The 27,173-nt window shown below is 46.5% G+C and overlaps 8 protein-coding genes across 8 annotated transcripts; 5 read left to right on the top strand and 3 right to left on the bottom strand.

Moving 5' to 3' along the window:
- Nucleotides 1-340: 340 nt before the first annotated feature.
- On the top strand, nucleotides 341-670 carry CCR75_000290 (uncharacterized protein; the record flags this gene model as incomplete). The annotated part of the gene is made up of 1 exon (XM_067958398.1): nucleotides 341-670. One exon carries the CDS (start codon nucleotides 341-343, stop codon nucleotides 668-670), a length of 330 nt encoding a protein of 109 aa, XP_067818053.1.
- A 101-nt stretch (nucleotides 671-771) lies between these two features.
- On the top strand, nucleotides 772-2,628 carry CCR75_000289 (uncharacterized protein; the record flags this gene model as incomplete). Its single annotated transcript, XM_067958397.1, has 4 exons — nucleotides 772-843; nucleotides 918-1,262; nucleotides 1,321-2,028; nucleotides 2,062-2,628. 4 exons carry the CDS (start codon nucleotides 772-774, stop codon nucleotides 2,626-2,628), a joined length of 1,692 nt encoding a protein of 563 aa, XP_067818463.1.
- A 9,336-nt stretch (nucleotides 2,629-11,964) lies between these two features.
- CCR75_000288 (uncharacterized protein) lies at nucleotides 11,965-13,379 on the top strand (the record flags this gene model as incomplete). The annotated part of the gene is made up of 3 exons (XM_067958396.1): nucleotides 11,965-12,413; nucleotides 12,501-12,753; nucleotides 12,816-13,379. 3 exons carry the CDS (start codon nucleotides 11,965-11,967, stop codon nucleotides 13,377-13,379), a joined length of 1,266 nt encoding a protein of 421 aa, XP_067818464.1.
- Nucleotides 13,380-13,588: 209 nt separating this feature from the next.
- CCR75_000287 (uncharacterized protein) lies at nucleotides 13,589-14,486 on the bottom strand (the record flags this gene model as incomplete). Its single annotated transcript, XM_067958395.1, has 4 exons — nucleotides 13,589-13,749; nucleotides 13,836-14,187; nucleotides 14,264-14,308; nucleotides 14,379-14,486. 4 exons carry the CDS (start codon nucleotides 14,484-14,486, stop codon nucleotides 13,589-13,591), a joined length of 666 nt encoding a protein of 221 aa, XP_067818457.1.
- Nucleotides 14,487-14,580: 94 nt separating this feature from the next.
- On the top strand, nucleotides 14,581-16,332 carry CCR75_000286 (uncharacterized protein; the record flags this gene model as incomplete). Its single annotated transcript, XM_067958394.1, has 5 exons — nucleotides 14,581-14,674; nucleotides 14,735-14,873; nucleotides 14,943-15,585; nucleotides 15,651-15,935; nucleotides 16,019-16,332. The coding sequence occupies 5 exons, from the start codon at nucleotides 14,581-14,583 to the stop codon at nucleotides 16,199-16,201; spliced, it is 1,344 nt and encodes a 447-aa protein (XP_067818458.1). The 3' UTR covers nucleotides 16,202-16,332.
- CCR75_000285 (uncharacterized protein) lies at nucleotides 16,286-17,289 on the bottom strand. Its single transcript, XM_067958393.1, has 2 exons — nucleotides 16,529-17,289; nucleotides 16,286-16,465 (listed from the first exon to the last, which is right to left on the bottom strand). The coding sequence occupies exons 1-2, from the start codon at nucleotides 17,249-17,251 to the stop codon at nucleotides 16,400-16,402; spliced, it is 789 nt and encodes a 262-aa protein (XP_067818455.1). The 5' UTR covers nucleotides 17,252-17,289; the 3' UTR covers nucleotides 16,286-16,399.
- Nucleotides 17,290-19,676: 2,387 nt separating this feature from the next.
- On the top strand, nucleotides 19,677-20,667 carry CCR75_000284 (uncharacterized protein; the record flags this gene model as incomplete). Its single annotated transcript, XM_067958392.1, has 3 exons — nucleotides 19,677-19,762; nucleotides 19,844-20,054; nucleotides 20,077-20,667. 3 exons carry the CDS (start codon nucleotides 19,677-19,679, stop codon nucleotides 20,665-20,667), a joined length of 888 nt encoding a protein of 295 aa, XP_067818456.1.
- On the bottom strand, nucleotides 20,535-20,798 carry CCR75_000283 (uncharacterized protein; the record flags this gene model as incomplete). The annotated part of the gene is made up of 2 exons (XM_067958391.1): nucleotides 20,535-20,655; nucleotides 20,680-20,798. The coding sequence occupies 2 exons, from the start codon at nucleotides 20,796-20,798 to the stop codon at nucleotides 20,535-20,537; spliced, it is 240 nt and encodes a 79-aa protein (XP_067818461.1).
- Nucleotides 20,799-27,173: the final 6,375 nt, after the last annotated feature.

Raw genomic sequence — 27,173 nt, 5'->3', positions numbered from 1 at the left:
GCTAAATGTCAAGTACGGTTTGGACAATTAAACACGCAGCAATCTTTCAGCACAATTAGCGTACTCATACCCTGTGGTAACTATCCTTTACATGTCACCCAAGAGCCGAGTAAGAAATTGCGATCGAGCTCTATTGTGCACATCATTTTTTCTAATAAAGCAACAACATATTTGACCAATGAAATTGGCGTTAAAGTATGAGGTTACTATATGTGGTCTGCTTGTAATTTTGTAGCCGCTCTCAGTTTAAGTCCCGCAAAGTTCTAATATGGTTCGTGTCAGTGCACTAACGTAGCTAAGCAGCGTTTTAGTAGCTAACGCGTTTGTTACATCCTATGACATGCAGTCGCTACTCAACAAGGGGATTCGCCTCACAAGTCAGTCAATCCGCGCTGGCGCCCGCGGCATGTCGAGCGCTACGGAGCAAGAGGCCAAGGAACAGATGCAGCGATGGACCACCATCTCGAAGGGCATGATTGGTTTGGTGGCAGTGTTCACAGTGTACGCTATTGGAGATCACTTAAACCACGAGCACCACGACGAGGAAGAAATAGCCTACCCATACCTCAAAATGCGCACGAAACCTTATCCTTGGCCCGAGTCGAACTGCGACTTAATGGATTTTGAATGCCGTCGCCTCGCTCGTGAAGCGAAGAAGGCGCTAGAGTAAAGTGACCAAGTAGTGCGAGAGAACATAACAATCACAAGACTTTTTATATAATCTTTTTGCATAGAAACAATACTTGGTAAATCTGATTTCTATATTCAAAAATGGCGTTTGTACCAATCGTAAAGTGTAGCTCCGATCAACGCCATTCTCTGCCTGGAGAGCCCGTGTGCGTGGTAAAAATGCTATACATTAAATCATTCTTTTAATAGTGAAAGCTCATATTAACGTCAAGTTTGCGATAATGTAGATTTGTGGACGATACGGCGAGTATGTGTGCGACGCCACGGATCAAGACGTTTGCAGTTTGGAATGCCGCGAGAAATCGATTTCAAGACAACAGACGAAGCATAGTCACGACACACATACCGCTAATCAATCCGATAAGCTTCGGCTACAATTAGGCATTCAAATTTCAATTGAAAGCGCATCAGAACGGCCACCGCAATGGCCGAATTTATTTGTAGACTTTAAGCAGCAATTCCAAGACAAACAATTGCCTAATTCATTACTCGTAAATCTCAGTGTTAATGGATTTGAAAGACCGACGCCCGTGCAGATGCAAATTCTTCCTTGTGTACTTCAAGGACATCATGTAAACTCTATTTCTAAAATTAAATTGATATCACGCTGACCACGAAGTTGCTGACCAGGTACTCGTAAGTGCTCCAACCGGAACAGGCAAGACAGCCTCATACTTAATACCAGCAATTGCGCAGATAATGTTCGCACGGGAAGGATTGAAAGAGGTGCTGGCTTTAGTGTTAGCTCCAGCTCGAGAACTGGCGATTCAAATTGAGACAGTAGCAAAAGCTTTGATGCACGGCATTTTAGAAATGAAGACAGCGCTCTTGATAGGTGGATTGCCACTTCCGACGCAACGCTATCGACTTCAAACGGGAGTGCAATTGATTGTGGCAACGCCAGGTCGATTTCTTGACATCGTGACAAATTATAGCGAAGGCGAAGAGATCATTCCAGCGATTCGTACATGTGTAATTGATGAAGTTGATCTCATGTTGCACGGTGGTTTTCGACCTCAGATGACTCAAATTGTAGCACTTTTGTGTTACAAAGAAGTTCAATTCCTCTTTTTCAGTGCGACAGTATCCGACGAGGTTGAAGTACTGGTTCAACAGCTCTTAAAGCCATTAGCTAATCACGATTATTATCGGATTGATATTCAGAGAAAAGAAGAAGCAATTGGTAAAAATACGGCACACTACTCAATCAATCCAAGCGTCTGCTATGAAGTTCGATGGGCATTAGAACCGGCAAAGAAAAATGAGCTGTTTGAATTTCTAAAAGAAAAACACGATGAATCGACGGTGGGTTTTATTAAAGAGACTAAAGATGTCATAGTATGGTAATCTTATATGCGACCGTTGTTTTAGCTTGTATTTGTAGGATCCAAAAAGGGCGCGTCGCTTTTAGCCGATGCAATTAAAAAGCGTTGTGGAGTCGTTGCTGCAGCAATTCATGCAGATAAAACGCAGCAAGAGCGACTAAGCGTGCTTGAAGCTTTTGTTATGTTCGAAGTACCTGTTCTTGTGGCCACAAATGTACTGAGTCGTGGTATCGATTTATTGAATGTTCAAAACGTGGTCGTTTATGACTTACCAAAGACAATACCCGACTACATTCATTTGATTGGCCGTACGGGTCGTGCTGATGATGTCTCAGGGCGTGTGTTGACACTCCTAAATACAACTGACCGCCCTCTTTTTCGGGACCTTGTACCTTTGTTGCGCCAAATGAATGCGTCCGTACCTGTAGAGATGTACCGAGAGATAACTTTAAAGCATGCGAAAGAGAAAGCTCAGTCGAGTCAAATTGTGATGAGTGAAGCAAAGCGGGCATTTCGAATTCGAATGCAAATGACGGACGATTTCAATACGCAAGCATTGGACTGGAAGGAATGGAAGCACCAAAATCCTAAACGGAGGCGAATAGGGCCGTGATCCAATTGTGGCTTTCGCAAGCAAAAGGGAGTCGAAGTAGTTGAGAATGTCTAATCAATGAAGCCATGACTTACTCTTTGAGGCCATTTTAAAAAAATGCTTTTGAGAACAGGACCAAAAAAATGCAGATACTGATAACCAAAACCTTCTTCATCAATTTTATGGGTCGATAAACAGATAACGCGTGAGCACGATTCTAGTCCAATGCAAGTGAGATGAGCTATTGGAAAGTCGTGATTCTCGAATTGAATAACTGGCTGACTTGATGTTTTTGAGGCCGAAAACAGTTTTTTTTTTAAAGGCTACGGTCCAAATTCTTCTGGGCGCCGTAACAAGTGATCAGTTTTGAAAGCATCTAAATCTAGGATAAGTGCTCGGATAAAGAATCGAATTCATAATTTACGAAATTATGGTCAAACATTGCCGGAAACCATTGCTGCTCTATTAGAGATGATATTGTTGAAAGTGCCTTCACATTTAATATTGATAGGTAATTAATACTCTATGTAGAGTTCGCGATTCCATATCTGAGAGAGAGATTCATGACTGTCTATTACCCATTATTAGAGAGAGAGAGGTTCAGAGAGTCTATTTACTTAGTGTTTCTAAGTACAAGACCTCTGGAATGTCCTGAGCCAGGATATGAGCGCCGGTGTACCCGGTGGCTGATCGTGACCGATCCCCTGAAATAACGGGGACCCTCTAGGTTGTCGAATAAGCAGTTCAATACACGCATTGAAAGTCGCCCCTCGAATGGCTGTAGCTGCTGCTCGATGTTCTCGTTTCGCAACGGCCCGTAACTGTCGTATACACGCTTCCCATTGTTGCTCTGTGCCGTTGTGACCGTGTTGATCCGCTCCGCGAAACACTACTGCATTCCTGTCCGTCCATAATCGGGTGTGGCAAACCGTTGTGAGGATTGTCCATATCCGCTGCCATTCGAGCTCGGCTCCGGGGGCATCATCGTCAAATCGGTCGACTAAAATAGCTTTCCGGTATCGAGGTATCGCGGTAGCCCGCCGGTTGGCGCACGCTGCCATAAAGTGCCTCGTTCTCTGACGTGTCGCCATTTCCCCTGTCCAATGGCTTACGACTTTGTCCCAAAGGGCTTGCGCACAATAGCAATCCCAAAAAATGTGCCGCAGTGTCTCTGGACTTGCCGCGCATCGAGTCGTCCTCTGGCAACAATTATTGCTCTCTCGTCCAGGATAGAAAAGGTTTAGTTGGCCGGTTGCGAGTCTATAGCTCGTCCAGACCTGAAAGGGTGTTAACCCATTGCCATGGTCCCAGATCTGATGTGGGGTTTGCTGTAATGCTGCTCGCTGCCACTCGTCCTTTGTAGATTTGCACTCCAGTCGGTCCACGAATCGCTGCAATGGCTGCGCTAAGGCTCGTTTGGTGAAAGTGAAGGCCTGGAGACCTATAGCTTTCGATAGACGGTGCATCGCCGTGTCTGCCGGAGCACTCCACGGAAATCGATGCAGCTGTGAATGGGCCGCGAACACTACTCCAATAGTGCCGATCCTCGTGCTGATTTGCCAGGCCTGCGGTAGTTGTGCCGTTTTTAATTCCGGGATGCGACCCTCGAGAAACCAGCGTAGTCCATCTTCACCCTGTTTTAATGTCACAATACGTGTGGCTGCTGCACCTTGTGACCGACCCTCGATGCAGCCGTTTCCCCGAAGGAGCCAGCAGAACGAATCGGTAAGTGGCGACTCGTGAAGCAGCTGTATAGACGGAGCAGCTGTCATGTCCCCTCCAATGCTAATATCCGGTGAGGATAATAATATAGACGTTGCCCACCGTTGAAGTGTCTTTGCCGAATGTCGCCCAGGTTGGTTTGCCCGTACAGGAAGTCGGAAAACAAATTCCCTCGGTCCAGTCCGACGCACGTGCAAGTCGGCCAGAGAGCATGAGGCTATTCTGTTATACTTGCGGTGCTTCAGCGTGCCTCCATGCTCGTCCAGGACCCATGGATTATCGTTCCAATCGAAAGTGGCCCAAAACTTGTGATCTCAGCAGGCCAAATATTGGTGTCATCTCCACGGGGCGGGTACGCCTGATAATACGAGAGGACCCAATCATCATCCTCCCACCAACTACTGACCCCCTGGAGCATCGCGCTACAATGCTCGGAAAACCGTGATCGGACTCCTTCCAACTGAATAGCAGAAGGAGCCAACCATTCCCCTAGCGCTTGTAGGAGCGTGTATCCAGGTGAATGGTCCGTCTAACGGCGTGCACGCCCCGAATCTGGCGCCTTTGGAGTCACCCTGGTCGCTTGTAAAGTCGGTAGGTCCCGATATGCCCACGTGCGCCATGCTCCGAAATACCGATCCTCTGTTTGCGTTAGCCACACCACTGCATGCTTTAGTCTTTGTGTCTTGATCGCTATCGTAATGGAAACGAGTCCAACTCCACCTGCCTTCTTTGGCGTCACTAGAATACCCGGATTGACTTTGTGCCGACACCGCTCTGTCGATGTAGCGTGCGCCCAGAGAAATTGCTTGTAAAGGTTGGATAGCTCGACTTCGGCCCATCGTGGAAGATCAAATGCAATCGCCGTGAACAGAATCGACGGTAGAACGATAGAGTTCAAAATGAGTACCCGATTTTCCACGCTAGTAGCCACTTTAGTTGCGGTCAGGAGTCGCCGCTGGATCTTGCGAATGCGCTGGGCCCAATTTTTATAGTCAGCTCCCCGGTTCCCACTTCGTACCCAAGATACCTGGTCATGTCTGCGGGAGATACAATGTCGATTCCGTGCCAAGTGGCCAAAGAAACCACCGTGTTGATGAAGATTACTTTACTCTTGGCCGATTGGACGTGTAGGCCAGAAAGTCGCCCAAACTGTCTGACGAGCCTGAGAGCGTGTGGTATCTGCTGTGCTTTTTCCAAAAACAGAGTAGAGTCGTCCACAAACGCTGAGAATAGATGTCGCCGCTGTTGCTGCCGAGGAACACGTAGCCCCATTAGCTGTCCATCCTGTCTTAGGGCAATACCAAGGACTTCCACTACTACCAAGAATAATAGGGGTGCCAGCGGACACCCTTGACGTATACCAGAGACTACCGGTATCGCCTTGGATTGTTGTCCATTCACCACAAAACGGGCTACCGTGCCTCGATGTAGACGCGTCACTAGGTCCACGAAACGTTCGTCAAAACCAAATCGACGTAAGGCCTCCGATAGAAACTCTCTGTCGACGGTGTCGTAAGCCTTTTTAAAATCCAAGAGCAGAATACATCTGCTGTTGTTTGCGTCCAGTTCCTCCTCCGCCCGAGCTGTAGTTAACTGGGCCAACATCATCATGACAGTTTTTTGCATACGGCGTCCGTGCACAAACCCTTGTTGGGAGTCACTAATGACCCGCTGTAGAACCCTTTGTACTCGGGTGGCAAGTACTTTAGCGAAGAGCTTGTAACTCGTCTGCAGTAACGAGATCGGGCGATAATCCATTGCGTCAGTCGAGTCGCCTCTTTTCCGCAGCGGTATAACGAGAGCTTCAACAAAAGAATGTGGCATCTCCGCCCCTTGGAGAATTTGATTGCATATCGTTTCCAGTGCTGGAACCATAAAAGCCGCTGAGTCCTTGTAAAGTCATTATTTAGCCCATCTTGACCTGCCGCCTTGTGTCTTTCAAGCGCCGCGACGGCTAACAAAATTTCATCCACAGATATTGGCTGTAGAAGAAGAGCGTTGTCTTGGTTTTGCAGCCTCTGCCCGGTCGGGATACAGACAAATTCACCGAATTTAGTGGGGAGGTCATCCAGCTCCACTGTTCGATGAATCGTGCACAGAACTGGAGACCATTCCACAGCAAACCTATCCGCTATGGTCATGTCTCTCCGGAACGCCGCTCCGTGTCGCTGGGTGATATTTGTGACATGCTGATCACTCTCCCAATCGGATACACTTTTATACGCCCACCGCAACCGCGCCGTAGAGCGTGCAAGCTGGTCGCCCAGCCGTATCAGATGTGCCTCCCGCATTTCTTCCATATTGGCTGAAATCCATTGCCGACACGTCAGTAATTGTGCCCTATTTCTTCGACGTATCTTCTCAATGACGCGCTTACGTCGTTGTTTTTCGCGTTTGGTTATACGTTGGATACTCTTTACGCCTTCGGCCACATCTGCGTCCCATGTGTGAACTGTTGTTCCGTGTCCGACCTCCATATTCGCTAACTCATGGTGTAGGTCCGCTAGCACTCGGTCGGGCTTGTTCGTCTTGATAGGATAAGTGACTTTAAACTGATTCGGCGGCCTTTGCGGCGCTAAGGTGTCCCTCAGATGCAGTTCCACCTCCTGGTGATCGGAAAAGAGAGGTGGCGAGCGAACGGATATCCAGACGAGGGGTGCCCAATCTTCGGGAACGTAAAACCGATCAATACGACTTGCCCGTTTGCGTTCCCAATAAGTGAAGTGATCCGTTAGGTCGTCTTCCCCTTCGTCATCTGCATGGTCGCGCAGCATGCGCGCATCCTTCATCTGCGTATTCAGAAGCAACTTTGTGAGGGCAGGACTCTCGGGTCTGCTTGCCTATCGCCATACAATTTCCGGTAGCTGGTGTCGTAACCTCACGCACCCCCAATTGGAACGACAGCTCTGAGATAGAGGACGGTGAGATCGATGAACGGGCTCCGATTTGGAGGTGAGTGCGTGACCCAGCATCTTTTTAGAGTTGGAGCTGGAGAAATTTACTCCGTTCACGCCGCTTATGGGTCATCAATACAGGGGCTGTGCTCCGCTGTGCCGGACCTCGCTTGAAGGCCGCTTCTTTCTTCAATAGATCATCGCGAGTCATCGGAACGATCTTTGTGAGATCTCGTACGCCCTGTGATCGTAGCTTCAATGTTGTACCGACCCGTTTTTTCTTGGATTTTGCCGGAGTATCGACATGTTCCTCGTTGAGCACATGAAACGCGCCAGACGAAGGGATAAGTGGAGCGGCAGGGCGAGTGGGTCCAGATGGGTGGGTCCACCAGTCTCTTTTACCTCGTAGTGGCTTCGTGATCCACGGCTGTTCAGGTCGTGGTGTAGGTTCAGTTTGGAGATAAGCAAACTTTTCGCCTTGTTCCACCGTCTGCCCCCTATCCGGAACTGAGACTTCAGCCCGTGTAAGAGACGGTGGTGTCGGCGGCCCGTCTGACGATACGATTGGCGTCACCGCTGCTTGTGCCGCCGCTTCTGCTCTCTGCTGCAATTGAACCCTTTGAGCTGCCATTGAGCGTATTTCATCGAGACTGCCAAAAGGCTTAGCCAAATCCTTCAGCTCCCGGATGTCCTCTTCTTTCACTACAATACCTCCTGGTCCTCGCAGTTGCTCCTCCGTTGAGCCACAGCGCGACAAGGTGTGACCGAGATGTCCACATCGCAGGCACTGAAGTCTATTCCCGACGTTGGGATGCTTAATGATTATCGTAGTCCCAAACCAGAGAATACGGACCACCCCGTCCAGAAACGTGGGGCACCCAGCAAGCTTAAAGGTTACGCTCCAAACTGTCGAAGTCCTCGAGTCCGGCTTATGAGTATCCATGTCGTCCATATCAAACTCTGTCGGTATGTTCGCCTGTAAATAAGCCGCCATCCGCCCTATATCGTTAAACCGAGTGAGGTTATGTAGTTGGATGGTGTACTCCGGTCGGCGTCCACTAGTGCCCGGTCGACCACCAGTCTGACGGGCCCAGATGGGTCCTTGATCGAGACAGTGTGCGTTATGCAAGGTATACACTCCCCCCTGATATGGCACTTGGACTGATTTGTGCCGGTCCGCGGTAGTTCTCGTGAAGAAATAGAAGTGAATTGACTTCGTTACCTGATTGTAACAAATAGTCTTGGTCTGTCCCAACATCTGGTGTAAAGCCTGTAAATCAATCCTCGCTAGTTCGGCGGACGCCAAAATCGTCTCAGTGAGAGCTTTGGTTGTCTGACGACTAGCCTTTATTTCCCGGCGGCGATCCAAATGGAGTATTAATTCTCCTTCCACTTGCGCTTGAATCGTACTGTATAAGCGCAAACGTTCCTCGCTCTTAAGGACTTGGTTCAGGAACGATGGCATCCGACGACATGCAATAGTACCTTCTACCAGTAAATTACCCATTATTATCATGCGCTAGAAGTCTTAAATTCTCTTAGCCAGGAATACAGCGCCGGACGCGACGGTGATTCGTGGTACCCATCCAGAGGTAACGGGTCCCCGCTACCCTCGAGGGTAAAAAGTTCAAGAGCAGCATGTAACTGCGCCCCTTGAACTACTGTTTCCGCACCTCTATGTTCACGCATAGCTAAGGCGTATAATTGACGTACACCTGTATTCCAGAAGCGCTGTACACTTTGCGTCGTCGTGGACTGCACACTTCGAAAAACGGCGTCATTTCGCTCGGACCATAAGTGCGTGACGCAGATAGAGCTCATTAGGAACCAAATCCGTCGCCACACCCGTTCGCCCGCCGCGATGTCGTCTTGAAACCGCTTCAGCAGCCGATACTCTGAAGCGCTGGGATCCTTAGGGCCTGGCGGTTGGCGCAATTGGTAAAGCACCTAGAATAGGCTTGAGGGGGAGCTGAAGCGCCAGTCCAGTGGCATAAGAATTTGCCCCAGCACGCACGCGCCTTCAGACAATCCCAGAAGACGTGTCTCGAAGTTTCTGGCATCCTGTGGCACGCTTGTATTGCACGACAGCTGTTGTCAGTGGGACGGCCTGCGTGATAGAAATTCAGTTGCTTGGTGGCGACACGGTAAGCCGTCCAAACTTGAAAATCTGAGAGCCCATTGTCATGTTTCCACACCTGGGATGGTAGTTGATGTGCCGCAGCCCGTAGCCACGTATCCGAGTGAATACTTGCGTCTAATCGCTCCAGCAAGGGTTTTAATGGGAGGGTAAGCTGACGTTTGTGGAGCTGAAAAGCTTGTCGAACAATCGCCTGACGTATCGATCCATTCGGGACCACGTGGGGCACCCCCACGCGTAACGATGATGGTTAGGATGCGCGTAAAAGACCACTCCATGCTGCCGGAGGTACGAGGCCCAGCTTATTCGCTCTCCGTCCGATGCCGTGGCGAGCTCCGGCAGCTCCTCAGAAAATACCAATGTAGTCCGTCAGCGGCCTGCTGCAATTGTATTAGACCCACGTCCGACGCGGATAGACCTCGTTGAGCACCCAACATGCGTCCCCGTCGCTCAGTCGTCCAGGCATACTCATGACAAAACGGAGGGGGATGTCGAATCGACAAGACCGACTCCTGACCCAGTTCCGATCGAATCGGGAAATATGGAGACGCCAATAAAATAACTGTCGCCCACCGCCGAAGTTTGGGCTGGGATACTTGACACCTTCCTGCCGCGAGGGAGGTATTGTAAATTCGAACTCAGATTGTCCTGTCCGCCTAATGTGGAGATCCGCAATCGAACAGGTGTCAATTTGGTCGTACTTTGAGTGGAGCAGTTTCGCACCTGTCGCATCACGTATCCACGGATTGCCGCTCCAGCCAAACGTTCCCCAAAATTGATACACCGCGTGTAAATGATAATCAGGGGTAACGAAGTCGTCCGGAAATATAGTAGAGTAAGAAAGTACCCAATGGCGATTCCATATCTGATCCAACACAGCGACTTTGATTAACATCGTCAAAGGGGCTTTGCAGTTATAAGGTTTGAGCAAAATAGAGTTACGCAAGCTGTTTGAGCGAAAGAATTAAAAAAAAGTAGTCATCACGCATGAAAAAATGGACATAGAGGCACTTACGCACTTAATGCGTTGGGTCCAATTTGCAGCCCTACCCTGATATTGGAACTAACGCACTAAGTGCATATGTGCCTCTATGTCCATTTTTTCATGCGTGGTGACTGCTTAGTTTAAAGCCAGTGCAATGTAGTGGGATACAGCAATTTATGAAAAATTAATAGCGATGATGCATCAGAATGACACAATACAGGCTTGCTTGGAGATGTAATAATTAGCTGCTGAAGCGCAGAATTGTTGCAATGCAGAACGCCATCCTACAACGCTTAAAACTTGAATGTACTCCCAACTATAATGATATCCTGATAGTAAGGGCTTTTGGCTAATCGAAAACGCGCGAATCGAAAACAATTTTCTTTCAATCTTAGTGCAAATGACTCCTTTCTGGTTCGCGAGGCTTACTTCGTTTCCTTTGTGGTTTGCGAGGCTAACTTGGTTTCCTTTGTGGTTTGCGAGGCTAACTTCGTTTTTTTTGTATGTTTCTACTTCAGCATAAAGGCATACTTTTCACGTGATATGATGCTGAGCGCTTCGGGCTTGTATACTTTATAAATTTGCCATAGATAAATCAAGTTTCGGTTAGCCAACTCTTGGCCAGCCATGGCGGTGGCCCCGCAAAAAAATGTCGTCTGTAACCCGCCGCTCTGGACATGAATGCAATACTCTATCTGCTGCAACGTCACGAAAAAAAATCAATTCAATACAAGCCGTCGTCATCATACTTGTAGAATGAATCTTAAGAATATATGTTGGGTGAATGTAACTTTGCTCATATTTTAGCCCACGCAGATGTTGCGAAAGCTCAAGGATAGCACACATGTCATCTGCAAAGGTTTAAAGCCTTGCGTTATCAGCTAAATATATGTAAAAATCCAAAAGTGATCGGTTCCAAGTTCAGTGCTTTGTGGGAAAGTTTGTGGCGATCCAAATTTCCGCACACAAATGTGCTGCCGCAAGATGCGCGTCAGCTAGCTTTTTGTTGCAGAAGTGAGCTCAATCCCTAATATCTGCAAAATGTGACGATAGGTGTCCAGATAGAAGCTTTTCACGAAACGAGTGTGTGGTCGGAATGAGCAAACATCCGCGTATAAAGTAACTAGTGCTAACTGCGTGGCTACTGGTCTTTAAGTGGATCAGATAGCTGCCATCATTCCCGACTAGCTAAAATTACGACTCGAAACAGTTGGAACTTATGGAAACTTGGCATGGACATAATCGGACCTGGGAGGTGTACGTTTCGTCATTTTTTTTCGATATTTTTTCAACTCCCAGCGTCCAGCAACTTCGTTGGCGCAACTTGGTTCAATACAGCAACTTATGGTCTCGTCGAGGTGTTGTCGAGAAGGCACTTGCACGGCGAAAGTAACGTCTGGTCTGTCGCCTTCTAATTCGAGACACGTTTGGTGCGACAACGCACAAAAACAGACGAGCGAGCGATCTTTTGTGTGGGTTCAGCGCTTGTTGCCTCTACGCAAGCAGCAGTTTCTATTTAGACTCGTGACGCCACACGAACGCTCACTTTACTACCGGGCCAATCCAGCACGATCTACTCGCGCGCACAACTGAATTACTTCCAACTCAAGGCAACGACAATGACAGACGCAGAGGGAGTGCAACAGGAGCTGCAGTACTATTTGCACAAGAAGGGTATCAATACGCTCTTTATGAATCTCGTCGAGTCGCTATTACTGGCGAAACCCGATAACCCGATTCAACACATCATCCACTATCTGTGCACAAATTACCCGGAAGAAGCTATTGTTCGGCACATTGGTGGATCCAAGGATGAAAATCCCGCAACTTCGCCACGGATACAATGTATGACGATTTCGACAGCAATGTTAATTAAAACTACAAACGAAAGGCCGCGATCTAATGTTGTTGATGGATCCCCTACAGATCATTCCGACGAGAGTGAGAGCGAAGATGAAGACGACGGTGGCGATGATGTAAGCGAGATCAGTGCTCATGTGCCTCCTTTAAGGATTTTGGCCAAAGGACGACGCACTTCGGTGTCAGCTGAAACCATTGATCCATCAAGGTCCGGAAGATTGAACAAATTTCGAAACAAATATATATTGGTGTGAGTTTTTAAACGTCTGACGTTGTTCTGTATGTGACACGGTAGTGCCAAGCACTTTGAGCGTGTAATGTATCCCAAATCTACTAAAGAAAGAGAAGGAATTCGACGCATGGTGGCTGAAAACATCCTGTTCAAGTCGTTGGATGAAAAACAAAATGATATTGTGCTCAATGCCATGTTTCCCATGACATTCAAGCCAAATGATATTATTATTCAGCAAGGCGATGATGGTGATAACTTTTACATTCTCGAAAGCGGTGTCTGTGAAGTTTACAAGGACGGTAATCTCGTACAAACGGTAGGTTACGCTAGATATACCGCTATAGTGAGTCTTTTTGATAAAACTAATGCTCTCTACAGTGCACAGAAGCCATGTCATTTGGTGAATTGGCGCTGATGTATAATGCTCCGCGGGCTGCGACTGTGAAGGCTGTGCAGCACTCAAAAGCGTGGGCTTTGGACCGACAGACGTTTAAGTACATCATCTTGGAGACGACGTTAAAAAAACGTGAAGCTTACAAGGGCTTTATTGAGCGTGTGCCGCTGCTCGAGTCGTTGAGCGAATTTGAGCGTCTTACTGTGGCAGACGCGCTTAAGACGGAGACTTTCACTGACGGTGAAGTTATTATAGCGCAAGGAGATGATGGCAATCTCTTTTATATTATTGAAGATGGCGTCGCAGTGTGTACGAAACAAACAATGCCAGACGCGTCGCCAGTCGCAATGGGCGAGCTCACATCAGGAGCCTACTTTGGCGAAATTGCTCTCCTAACAACTCGACCACGGCAAGCTACAGTGACAGCCAAGGGCAATGTGAAATGCCTAACATTGGACCGCAAAACATTTAAACGGGTAATGGGCCCGCTTGAAGACATTCTGAAGCGCAACATTGACAAGTACAACTCGGTCATTGCCAACACCTAAGCAGGCAAACCAATGATTATATATATATATACATATGCACTCAATCCATTTATACACTAATTATAACACTGTCGAGAAGCTTAGTGATTGAGACCTGAGGATTTCGTAAAAAAACATATTAAGACATTTTCCGTATTTTTTAGTGTAGATATTCTCAAGCAACTTTTCCATAAAGTTTACTGCACTGTTTGTATCGATGGTTAAGGTGCTTAATCCTTGGTGGATTTAATGACCTCGTCCTTGCCCTCCTCAAGAACTTCCACAACAACGTTTTCATTCGTATACACGCAGATATCAGCGGCTATTTTCATCGCCTTGCGACCAATCGTTTCGGCGTCCAGATCTTGGTCGATTAAAGCACGAGCAGCAGCTTTTGATACATACAAGCCAAATACAACACAGATAATTTAATTACCGTGGCACTCCCAAGAAACAACATGTAATGACCGCACGTACCCAAAGCGTACGTGCCTCCTGAACCTATACCAATGATACCATCATGTGGTTCCAGTACGTCTCCATTTCCTGTGAGCGTATACGACTGCTTGACATCCGAAACAATCAAGATCGCCTCCAGACGACGAAGGTACTTGTCTGTCCGCCAGGCTTTGGCAAGCTCCACGCACGAGCGAGTAAGCTGGCCAGGATACTCGTCTAGCTTCGCCTCGAGGCGCTCGATAAGTGTAAATGCGTCGGCCGTAGAGCCAGCAAAGCCCGCAACAATGTGCTCACCGATGCGCCGCACCTTTTTCGCGTTTGGCTTGACCACAGTGTTGCCCAGCGACACTTGACCATCCCCAATTAAGCACTAGTCCAAGAAGGCCGCACGTCAGTTAAAATTAGCACCACCTTTTTTTTGAACGCTGAAGCTTTTAGTAACGCACCACTTTGCCATTCTTGCGAACGCACAAAATTGTCGTGCCGTGCATCTACGTTTTTATCAACGATATGCTACATGAATAGGACGTCAATTCAAGCACAACCACTAGCAAGCCATACCACGGGAGCATTCGAGAACCATGCAGCTTGGGCGGTACCAATTTGACTGGTAGCAGCTGCCACAGAAGGCACTTTAGACGCAGCGCGAAATAGCGAGCGGGTTAGCATCTTTGGAGTCTTGGTATTAGACAAATGATCAATCAAACCGTATGTCGTACGAATGTTGCTCTATATGCAAGTAGTGCAAAAAGGGTATCGAAAAATGAGCTCCGCGAATGTGGCTAGCGGCCCATCATCCTCAACCGGAAGCGCTTCCCCCGTGCCGCCAGCATCACCCGTTCAGCCGACACTTAAAGGTGCTTCGCCATATCATTCTGTTAGTCTATAGTGATTTATAAAGGCCATCATTTCTTTAGTGATGCGGCTGTACAAGCCCGCGCTGTATGTGCAGGGTGTCAGCGGTGGCTCCCTGTTGCCTACCTCCTTGACCGAGTCCACTGCTACGCAACATGAGTTCGCATTATCTAGTATGCTGATTCTACCCGACAGTTTTGGGTGCGTCTACTCTCTAAGGAAGCTCTACCGCAACACTAGATTTTCAATTGTCACATGATATACTGGCAGAGAAATTTTTCTCGGTAATACCTTCAGTAGCTACATCAGCGTCATAAATCCATACTCCTGTGCCCTGCGAGATGTCGGATTGTCGGCCAATATTCAATGTGCTAACGATCGCGTGGAGCTACGTGACAACCGATACGCTCGAACGGGGAAATTTCCGCCTCCTAATCCGGTAGCGATTTTACCGGCAGGATCAAGTTTGGATATGGTTGTCGATTATCCACTTAATCAAGTAGGAAATCACGTACTCCGCGTGGGTGTAGCTTATGTGGACCCAGTCACGGGCGAAAACAAGTCGTTGCGAAAATTCTACCGCTTTGGTGTGCAAAATCCATTAGTGATATCATTTAAACAGAGTTCGTCACCGCAGTATGAAGGAGAAACCATTATAGAAGCACATATTCGAAATGTGTCCAAGTTGCCTCTTTTTCTGGATAGCATCACATTTTGGCCATTGACACCGTTTATTTCCGAAGAATTAACCGTACATGAAGACGAAATGAAAATCGAAAATGCGTCGATTGAAGAGTTGCTGTCAGTTGTTGATGGAGCACAGACACTTGTATACCCTCAAGAAGAGCTCCAACGTGTTTTTCGAGTCTGGTATGACCCGGAATCCGACACGACGTTGCCGACAACCGAGGAGGTACCTCTCGCTTTAAAGGCCTAATATTGTTAGGAGTTTGTTTTTCACTTGTAAACTAATGCCAGGGCTCACAAAATCTCGGTCGGCTGCATGTGGGCTGGAAAACGTCAATGGGTGAAGCAGGTTCGGTCGAGAGTCAATTGGTGATGCGAAATCTTCTTGAAGAGACAAGTGAACAGCCTTGTGACGTCACAGTAGCAATGAAAGAACTTCCTGAAAAGGTTATTGTTGGCCAACCTTTTTTAGCTGCAATCTCTGTAACAAACAATACGTCTCGAAGTATGACACTGCAATTACAATTTCGCAAAGAGCTCATGGGTGGAATTATGTGCTCCTCTGCATCTCACCAGGTACACTAACGTCCTTGCTTAGTGTAAGTGATTTTACTTGTAGCTTGACTAATGATCGTGTGATCATATTGAAACTATGCTAGAATCTCGACATAATGGAGGCAAAGACTATCAAAGATCTATGGATTGAATTCTTTCCAATAGTTGCTGGACTTCAAACGTTGGCAAGCCCTGTGTGCGTAGACACCGAATCAGGTCAAGAATTCATTCAGAAGTCCATACTAGCAGACATACTCGTTGCGTCTCCTTTGCTGCCAGATGATTAAAATATTGCGAGTAAAGTCAATTGGAAAATATAAGTGCTCTGTATACGCTGCAGCTTAAAGGCTCAAATAGGAGGAAACTTGACATATTATTTTATAAAAATACTGAACAAATATATTAATATGCAACACAAGCTATTTATCGACTTTTTAAATGACACGTTAAAGAAACAATAAGATTAAACTCATAGCATTTATAATCTACTGCTTCTTGGCATTATACGCCAAACTTTCCTGATTAAGTGGATTTTCTGGGGAGCGGCGCCACTACAAAGACATGAAAGCCTATCAGAAATTAAATACGAGTTTGCTACAAGCAGGTCATCTCACCATTTCGCTAAGCTTCTGTTTGTACTGTGAAAGCTTCAAACTGGGAAAATCCTCCTTGATCTGCGGCATCATGGTCTCCTCAAACGCCTTGTATGCCGCCTTCGCCCTGCGCTCAGGATGCTTTTCCAATTCTTTTTCGCCAGTAGTGAGAAGATCGAGTGCGGCATCGAGACTCCGCGCCTCTGAAGGCTCATCCTTTCCTCTGTTCCTATTTGCCTGAAAACTATTTTCAAACTTAATGGCCTTCTTACCGGGCTTGCCAGCTACACGGGCTTCCTCGGCTTCTCGAAGTGCTGCCATTTCGGCTTGAGTTAACTTTTCACTGCTACTATTATTCATTTGTACCGCTGCAAAAGCCGACGGCTTCTTGGAACCACGACTATTCTTTTTCGTCGCGGGCTTTAGTGCCTCCTCCCAAGGTTTTGGCACCTCTTTTACCGCTTTCTTTTGCATACGAATCGCGTGTTTGTCCTCCTCCAGCGAATGCTCTTCCAATGCCAGTAGCTTCTGCTTCTCAGCCTTTTTAGCCTCCTGTTCGGCGCGTTTGCGCTCCTCCTCCTGGCGACGCTTATCAGCACGTGTGTCGGATCCCTTGGTCCACTCGGCAGACTCAATAGCCGCATCAGCAGCGGCTTTAGCTGCGTTTTTGGTGGCCTTGCTGTTTGCCTTTAATGCCTTCGCAGCCTCCACCTTGGTGTTAACACCTCCTAACTTTTTACCCATTACGAATGGTTGTGGAAAATTAAAGTTGTGAGTGGCAATTTGGCTGTCAGTTCCACAACATCGCACAGCCTTATGCGATTACACCACTTGCTACAAATATCAAAATAAAAGCGAAGCCAATTCATTTATAACCCAGTTAAATATTCAATAGATTTATCAAATATACCAATAATAAAAATTAAATCGAATATTTTGATAAACATTCTTTTATTGGCGGGTATACTTGACTTGGACATAGCACTCTTTACGATTGTTGTTTATAAAAGAAATTTACTTCTTTAAAATGTCTTTAAACTTATGTCCGCTTTCTAACTGCATTTTTAAATTAATAAGTGACTGACTTTCCAAGCAAGCTTTTACCATTACATTCTACTTGTGATACCTAGACAAAAGGTCGTACATTGCATTAGAGAAGCTATCATGCGCTGATATCGCTGCTGGAGAATATGGGCTCATCCGGCCTTCCCATTTTACCTTGGCTCAATTATGGAAGGCCGCCGTTATAGAAGTTAAAGAATCGTACCTTTCCAATAGTGTAACGGGCACTGCCGACTTGTACTGCTTCAGTACAAGTCCACTTCGCACTGCTTCAGTGCAAGTGGTGCCTCACGTCACTTCACGTACACTACTACGTGCAGAGGAAGACTCTCTTAAACCCTAAACCCTAAACCCTAAAACACTTGCTTTAAGAGGGCTAAAAGTAAACTGTAATTAACATAATTAAGCTCCTCTGTTTCTATCTATTTAATACCAACTTAATTATATACTAATACAAACATGTAATAAAGTCTTATCTTTCTCTGTCTTTGCGCGCGTCCAGTGCTGACTGGACCGCGGAGCAAATAGCTATAATGGTCTATACCTACCAATGGATAAGCTTTCAGATATTACCAAAGAAATATTCTCCAAAAATTATCGACCTTTTAGATAAAATACTAATTAACAACCTTTAAGTGTTAATCTTATGAGAAGATACACCCCGTATCAAATTGGCACAATTTCCCTATTCAAACACAGCATGACTTTCTTTTCATCAAATGATTGTGAGTGGGAGTGCCCACAACATAAGTCAGCAATAATAGTGAAGGAGATCTCAGAGACAAAGCTTCATTAACAATTATACATACGTGGGGCTGCGACTTCGATGTAATCGGTTCGCGAACACAACAACAAGTGAACAATTGAGGATCTTTGAAAACCCACAATTGTATTGCATTGTATTGTATTACGTAGACGCGGCGGCCTACGGTCCGGAGGGCTAGCTACGGCTTTTGCCCATCTAGTCACATCATCTTAAAAATTTACAGACGTCGAGCCCCCCTGCTAAGTGCTTTTCAATTTCGCCGATTCTGGGCAATGTGACGAAGCCTCTCGAGGTCGGAGATAAATTCAAGCTGGTATCCGGTCTTCCCAAGTTGGAGATCGTGGTGAAGGGTCGGTGGGAGGGAGGCGCGAGGGAGGCTTCGCCACGTCTCCCGAGTGCTGGCTGAAAATATTAGGACATCCATCGATTTGCCGAGTGTTTATGGACGAACAGTTGCCAGCGCGCAGAGGATATCGAGGTTGACAACGCTTCCGTTCCGCAGCGTCCGTACAGGATCTTGATTGAGATTCAGTACGAATGCCAGATGTTGAGGACGCTACGGAGTTGTCGTCTGTGGAAGATGTCTAGTTCAGCTAATTATGTTGGTGATAATGCCCAGATGCCGCAATTGCATAAAAGGACTAGTCGTACATACCAGTTGTAAGATCGGAGTCGTTTATTCAAAGAGGTAAGATGCGAGCGAGCTCAGATCGTCCACATGTGGCGAAGGGTGGCGGTAGCAAGAAACTTGCGCCGGGAGACAATTTATTTGTCGCCTAATGATGATCCAAGATTGATGGTGTGGCACCATTCGTTTTCAATCGCACATTCGGTCGGTTCGTCTTCGTTGCAGTTGCGGCGGGCGACCATGGTGCGTTTGGTTTTGGTGGCGTTTGTGCGAAGGGACCGTCATGCGAGGATAGCTATGCGTTGTCTCTGATCTTGTTGGTCGTCTATGGGTCCTGGCACATAAAGTCAGTATCGTGAGCATTCACAATGATGTTCAGTCAAAGATTAAATGTCAGAAATAAGAATGTGGAGTGCGGCTTCTAGGTACGCGATGACGAGAGCCGGGGATAAGGAGTCGCCTTGTGGTTGTTCCAATGTTCATCTCGATGGATTAAAGCATTATTTATTTTGAGCGATGGAACATCGTCAGTTCCTGGAGGAGTGCACGCTCTAGTTGGGCTTCGTCGTCATTGAGAAAAGTTTAAAGATAGGTAAGAAGAAAGGATAGGGAACGTTTTGAAGCTTCATAAACACTTCCTATCCGTCCTCTTAACCTTTCTTGATGACGACGAAGTCCGACTATGCGTGCACTGCGACAGCTTGTCGCGGTCAATGGTGTCGAAGGCCCGTGAGAGGTCGAGTTCCAATGAAGTGAAAATGATTGCGGTACCGCCAGGTGCGGGATGCGATTCGGCGGGGTGATCACCCTGCGTCTGCAATACTCTTGTTGGTCTGAACCCACTTTGGCGTGAAAAGAGTAATCTGTCTACTTATTCTAGATTCTGGAAAGCACAACGAGGGAGACGGCCTTACGAAGGCTATTCAGGAGGACGATTGGTCGGAGACTGGAGCACTCGCCAAGTGGAGACATTCTCCCAGTCGGAGTGGTTAACCGTCGTCGAAGCTCTTGTTGATAAAGTCGGATTGTGGCTGGTCGAGGTTGTCTCCGCCGCACTTCAGATGTTCCCAGGGGACGTGTCTGAGCCAGAGGTACGCCCGTTGTGCTGCGAAGGCGACCAAAGTGGTATTCGTCCGAGACCGCCTGATCTACAACGAAAACACCCGTTCGAAGTCACACACATCCCGGCCCTCGACAAAAGCGCCCAGGAGCAACTCCGCAGCATTACAGATAGCACTAACCAATGCCGAGTTGACGGCAGGCCTACGCGGCACCGACCCTACGACGCGTTTCACCGCCCCGGAAATCGCCAGACTCTCCGCAGAACAGAAACAGCTACGGGTTCAGATCCGCAAAGCGAGGACCAAGCGAATCTCCGCGCTAAACCCATTGCATTTACCACAACATTCGACACATATTCATTCAATTGGCACACGCCATCACCAACTAAAAGTCAGCAATATGGAACAACGGAGCGACTCAGCCAAAATGTTCCCCGCGGTCTGTCCACTGACCCGCAAGCCGTCCCCACAAATTACAATGCTCGATGGCCAAGGCACGATTATCCTACGTCAACGCACGGCTGTGATCACTTTCCACATTAAAAGCCAGCTTTCCAAGGATCGAAGCATTCCTATCAGAGGCACGCCCACACCAGATGCTGGTATCCAAGATCGAGCTCTCGTATGCCTTCTGCAGACTTAAAGGGGTCTGAACCGTAAGCGGTAGGCTTGGTCGAGGGCGATGTCGGCAGTCACAAGTTTGTGGTCGGATTCGATAAGAGTTCCATGCCATGACCTGGCGTGCTTGCAGAATTTGCGGACGTTCTGGGGCATAGGATGTAATATATCTGGTTGAAGAGGCATAAAGGGTGCCTCCGCGCCAGGTAGGGAGTTACCTGTCGCGTTTGGCGAAGTGAGTATTGGTTGCGAAAAGTCGGTTCAAGTTCTAAAAGCGCGCGAGAGCGTGTCCGTTGCGGTTTGGATCCCGCGGGCAAAGTTGTCGAGATATTTTATATCTGTTTCGCGGCGATCCAAGTTAGGCTTTGTCTCCGGTAGAGAAGATGAGAACTTGGCGCATATGGGAGTCGACTGTGTCCAGGAGGTCACCGCAAAAATCACCCACGTCGTGTAGCTCTTACCCCATGTGGGGAGAGTACGCAGTGATGATGTTAACACGTCCGATGTCAAGCAGCTGTAGCTGTAACACGCCGATATTGTCAGATTTAGCCCATCTTCGTCAGATGTGGTGGCATATGGGGTGCGACGCGAATATAACCCGTGTCATTTGGAGGCGGAGCGTGACTAGGAGGCAGTCAACGACGACTTTGTATCATTGTTCGTAGATATTCGCTTCTTGGAGACCGATGATGTCGAGTCGGTATCGTCAGACCACATTGCTTGATCTGCGAGTTCAAGGCGCGTACATTAAGAGTTCCCATGCGGATACGGTTAGCGCAGTTAGAAGGTCTAGTGAGACCAGAGGTCTCGGTAAGGAGGCGGCGAGGGCTCGTCGCGCGCGCTGCTGCGCGCGTCTTCAATTGTAAGGATTTAAATTTATTACCAATTAGTGCGGTGCTGTTCATACTTCATCTTAGAATAGTTTTAAATGTTCAGCTCTGCATGCGATATTTGTATTTTGTGAACAGGTGTGAACTTCTGTGTGCTGATACTAATGCTCAGTAAGCTAAAAAGAGCTGGAGCCCTGTTAACTTAAAGCTGCAAAAGTCCTATCAATTTCACGTCTACTGAACAATCATGCTATTGTCAAGCTCAAAATTTATTTGACAGGAAAATTAAGAAAATATGGGCAAAGCATGAGGCTCAGTCGATTGACCTTTGCGACGAATGGTATATGAAGGCAACCAAAAAATATTACGCTAATCAATTAGCCGTTTAGTCTGATCGAGAGGTTCGGTAGGACTAAAAACAGATAAATTGTTATGCGTGCTGACAATCTGAGCCACTACAGCTAGTTCTGTGCTGCCATGCCTACGGTATGTCTCATGAGACGTGGTCTCGAATCGTTTTGGCGACAACTAAAACTGCATTTGTGAGTAAGTTGTATGCGCTAAGATTATATAGGTATATGCTATAGAGCCATTTAGGTTTTATCGGAGTGTCCCGTTACGTAAATATTAATTTGTAAAAGAGGTATATTAAAAATGATTAAAGAAGGACAACATTACTATCTTTATTAATATCACATACCAAGGAACATGTGTAGGGTGGAACGTACGCAGACAGTTTAACGGACTACAAAGTACTACCAGGTGTAACGAGGCACCTTTCGCTAGAACTAGACACTGATAACATTGAAGGTGATGTGCATCGATTACTGCACGTACACTGACGTGCAGAGAAAATGTACAAGTATCTAAGAAGTATTAGCTACTAAAGGTCGATACTAAGGCTTTACTGAAGAAAAAAAGTAAAAAACTGTAAATATATTCCAAGCTCGTTCATAACGACCTTCTATCTTTTGACTTTAAAATAATAATAACTAACTATGTGTAGCGCCTCCTTTCGCGCCCCACAGTCGATTGGAGGGGTTGATTTAAACTTTAATCAACCCCGCCAATTGTGGGTTCATGCCTCGCTAAACTTCGCTATGGTTAATTTAAACTTAAATCAACCATAGCGAAGTTTAGCGAGGCATGAACCCACCTTTGCTAGGCAACAGAAGCCCTCATGTCGCTAGCCACTGACAATACCTGTCTGTTTGCTGGACATTGGAGTCAATGAAGCCAATAATGTTGAAATCATTAATCTTAAGCGTGGCATATCAATTCTTAAATGGATGTTGGGTTGAACATCGTATCTTGACATGAGCAAGCTAAGGTTCAAAAATCTGTAAGGCTTGGGAACATAAAATGCTTCGGCCTCTATGAGGTGTATTGTCTCGCCATCGAAACAGCAAGGACCAAAGTCGGATACGGCGTGAAGCGACGCGTCAATCATGTAACACAGTGATCATAGCGAACAGCTGTAAGCACTTGTAAATAGGGTGACTTGTAACATCGGGGTGATATAAGCCTTGAGGCTATCCTTTCGCTACACGCTCGTTTAAAGCTAGACAAAATGCTTGTCGATTAGTATGGCGAGGTCTCAAAAGCTGGTGACTATATATAGTGGTCATTCGCCAGACACGGAGTCAAATTCATCGTCGCTGCTGAATAAATACAGCTTTTTTAGGATACGAAGGCTGTACTTAGTGTGCGTAGTGAATCATCGATCCTTAAAGATCCCTCAGATCTATTTTTTTCTTAGAAATGAAATAATAATCGTAGTGCGTCAAAATCCAGCGTTTGTTTAACCTCCTGATAGAGGTGTACATCATGATATTGACTTGGTTCCTGAAACCAAATATTGTGTTATGCGACAGTGGCCTTTACTTAACGAACAGTGTGATGTCATTGACGACTTCTTCCGTACCAAGCACGAGGCTGGCATGGTACAACAGATAAATTTCCCCACCCGACATCGACGTTTTGTGTCAAAAAGCCAAATGGTTAACTTCGTACTGTGCATGCTTTATAAGATTAATGCTGCTATCATACTAGCGCAGACAAAGCGGATTTTCTTCAGAACAATATGGTGGAATGCAAAATGTACAGCGCGCTCGACTTTGTCGATGATTATTATCAGGTGCTCATGCGAGCTAGTTCATCCTGCTTACAGCGCTTAGCACCCCCGAGCGGCATGTTATGGGAGTAAAGACTAATGCCAAGAGGGCTTTCCAGTGTCCTGGCAACTTCTATTCCTCTAGGGACGCAACTGTTCCGTCCTCATCGATATTGTGCACAGACTTACTTCGATGACCTTTGTGTCCATAGTCGTGCGGAGCAGCTCGCAAATGGGTTATGCCGAAACAACACCGGCTTGAGATAACTTTTTAAATAAAAACCGCACCCTAAACCGACAATAATAGGGTCGGTCGGATGCTGTAAATCACATGGTTCATTTGCGAGCCGTACTTGAGTGCATGCGCACAGATAAGTTGAATACCAACGCTTCAAATTGCATCTTCGGTGCCGGGTGAATATTCCTTTTAGGATGAATTGATGATTTATTGGGAAGCCTTAGACCAGATCCTGCGAAAAGTTAATTGGCTAGCTCCTTAAAACCATATAGATTTGCGTAAGTGGCTAGGCCTAGCTAACTACACAAGTATAGCTAAAGTACGTTGATTTGGCTTGGGTATTATGGAATCTATAGAAAGTTGCAGTTTGGTGCTGGACAAGCACCGAAGAGGATGCTTTCGAAGAGGTTAAGGATAGTCTCATCCATGCTCCGATTTTGGCTCTGCCAAATCCTAATTTGCCCTTTATTGTCGTCCGTGACGCATCTAATTCTGCCAAAGGTAGCGCTCTGTTCAAACCGATGAAGTGGCAGGGAACGTGTCATTGCGTGTGAGTCTAGACAGCTTAAAGTTGTCGAGGAGAACTACACGTTTCATGAAAAAGAGTTACTTTGATAAAGTATGTTCTTTTAAATTCAGATTACCTCTACTTAGCTCTAAGCCTTTTGCGATCCATACAAATCATGCATCTTTACGCACCGCGACTAAGTCGCCTCATCTATAAACAGAATGGCTCGATGGCTTTCTTTCTTTGCCGAATTCAACTTTAAGTAAAGTATAGCCAGTAAATCAATGCATCGGATGAAGCGTTATCAGCGCGGGCAGATAATAAGCTTGCTTATGTGGCAATCGTAACGTCGCTGATCCATGATCAAATCCGTTCGGCAAATGCCACGGATGAACAGTGCTGGCTTTACTTTGAGCTCTTGACAGCAAGGAATTTCCATACTCGGACATTAAATAGTCGGCTCGATCGAAAGCAAGTTTACATCGATATTCTACTAATAAGAGAATTTTATTCTATTCGACCGATGCCGCGGATTCCTCGCGCAACGTGATACCTCACGATGAGGAACTTATGTATCGAACTCTCTATAAGGCGCATGATATTGTCATCTCGGCCGAGAAAAGACCTACGGCTTGCTGAGCCAGGGTTGGTCCAAATGTTTATGAGCACCTGTGTTCACGAATGCTGAACTTGCGAGGGGGTACAAGTCTTAGCTCATGCAACTGCGCCACTGGCCAGCTTGCCGTACCCACTGGGTGTTGGGAGTCCAACAGTGTTGTGATTTTGTGCTTGGCCTCCGAAAGACTCGAAATGCAGCACAAGAATTTTGGTCTTAGATGACAAGTTGAGCAAATAGCTCATTAAGCAGCTGTGCCGGATACTAGTAATAATGATGGAATACCAAGGCTATTTATCGGTCTTGCGTTTATACAACACGGGTTGCCAGGGGCAAATATCTCCATTAGAGACCCTGTTTCACAATTACGTTCTGGAAATTGATCTTCCGAATGCTTGATACCAGGTTGGACACGTTCACAGCGGATCATCGGTAGGCCGCAGGCATGGTCAAACTGAGCGTGTTAATTGCGTCATTGAAGACGTTCTGCGCAGCGTGTATGCTGTGACAGCGAAGCGCTGAAGCACAATGCCCCAGGTTGTTGAGTTTGCGTTGAAAAACGCTGTTTATGTTTCTACATGCGATACTCCGTTCTACATGAACGGCATCACACACCCACGCGTTCCATTAATGATATTACTACGTGATTCAATGCTTGATAGGGGGGTTAGCCGATCGGCTTGCTGATAGCCCTGTTACGGTTACGAAACAGGTTAGCGAGTTTCTCGTAACTCAAATGAAATGTCGTACGACATGTGCGGGATACAATGACTGATAGTCAAGACAAACAAAACGAATAAGCAAATGTTTAAGGCAGAAGCTGTATTAATTCTTGTGAGGTCGGGGACCGAGTATTACTAATGCTAAATTCTACCTACAACCGTAGTCTCTGCGGTCTTCAAAACCAAATTGCGTCCACGGTTTATTGAACCATTAACGGTCGTGGCCAAGGAATGTCTAACTTATACGCTAAACCTTTCCTGCAAGCTGCGTAAACCCAGTTTTCTGCTTCGGCTTGTTTAAGCACTTAGTAGATCCCTCCCATATGAATTGAAAATGCTCACGCGAGTATGTCAGCTGCACCGCAGATTTCTGCGTACTTATCAGGATAATCGACTCCATCAGACTGTTGACACCGAGTGTCGACATTTGCTCACATTTTCTCTTTAAGGTTGGATAACGAACAGCTGACCCTACCGTTGTGTTTGCATCCTTGTTCTAGTGAGACGCCAAACCAAGACCACCAGTTATTGCCTCCTTCTTTGAGGTTGTAAAGATCGTGGACTCTGAAAGTCATACTCAGTCTGAGAAAGATGGTAAGGAATCTATAACTAGCATGCACCAGCGTAAAAATGAGTTTCAATCCGTTCCAAAACGTGGTGAAGCGGATGCTTTGATCTCATTACGCAAAACACAGGGCCTGAAGGCCCTAACGATGACAAACCCGCTCGATAAAGATCATATATAATTTATCCTCAGGGAGGAGCAAGCTCGATTCCGGGCTGCGGCCCGTGCGAAAGCAAAATCATATAGCGTTTATAGATTCATATTACTTATGCGGACGAGCGCCTCCAAGAGTTTGCGGGCCGTGAGTTGTACGTCTGGGGTCCTGGGCCCAAGGCGACTACACCGGAGGAGCTCACCGCACGCGCCGCTCTAACCTCGCCCCTGTGATTGTGACGCCACGTCAGTATTCAGCGCGTCTGCGCGATCAAACACGTGGTGCCTCTGTGCCCTCTATTGTAACGGGGTGTGTCGTTACATGAAATTAACACTAAAAGGTTGTTAATTAATATTATCTAAAAGGTAGATAATATTTAGAGGAAATTACTTTATATAGTAATTTCCTGAATTCTTATCCATTAATAGGTATAGACCATTGTGTCTATTTATTCCGCAGACTAATCAGCTGTAGAAGTAATCAAAGAGAGTTACTAGATAAGATAGATAAGAATTCATTTACATGTTTAGTATTAGTTTATAGTTAAGACAACATTTACAAAGATAGATTAACAAGACACTTAACTATATTAATACAGTTTTCATTTTACACTCTTAAGCTAACTTGCCTTAAGAGAAGTCTTCCTCTATACGTACAGTGTACGTCACCTAACGAGAGGCACCACTCACATCTGAAGCAGTGTGAAGTGGACTTGTACTGAAACAGTACAAGTCGCAGTGCCCCGTTACACCTGGTAGCACTTTGTAGTCCGTCCAAGGACCACA

Source organism: Bremia lactucae, linkage group LG6 (genome assembly GCF_004359215.1).
Source record: "Bremia lactucae strain SF5 linkage group LG6, whole genome shotgun sequence".
NCBI classification, from domain to species: Eukaryota; Oomycota; class Peronosporomycetes; order Peronosporales; family Peronosporaceae; genus Bremia; species Bremia lactucae.
The sequence above is the reverse complement of the archived record's forward strand: the minus strand, read 5'-3'. Positions and strand labels throughout refer to the sequence as shown.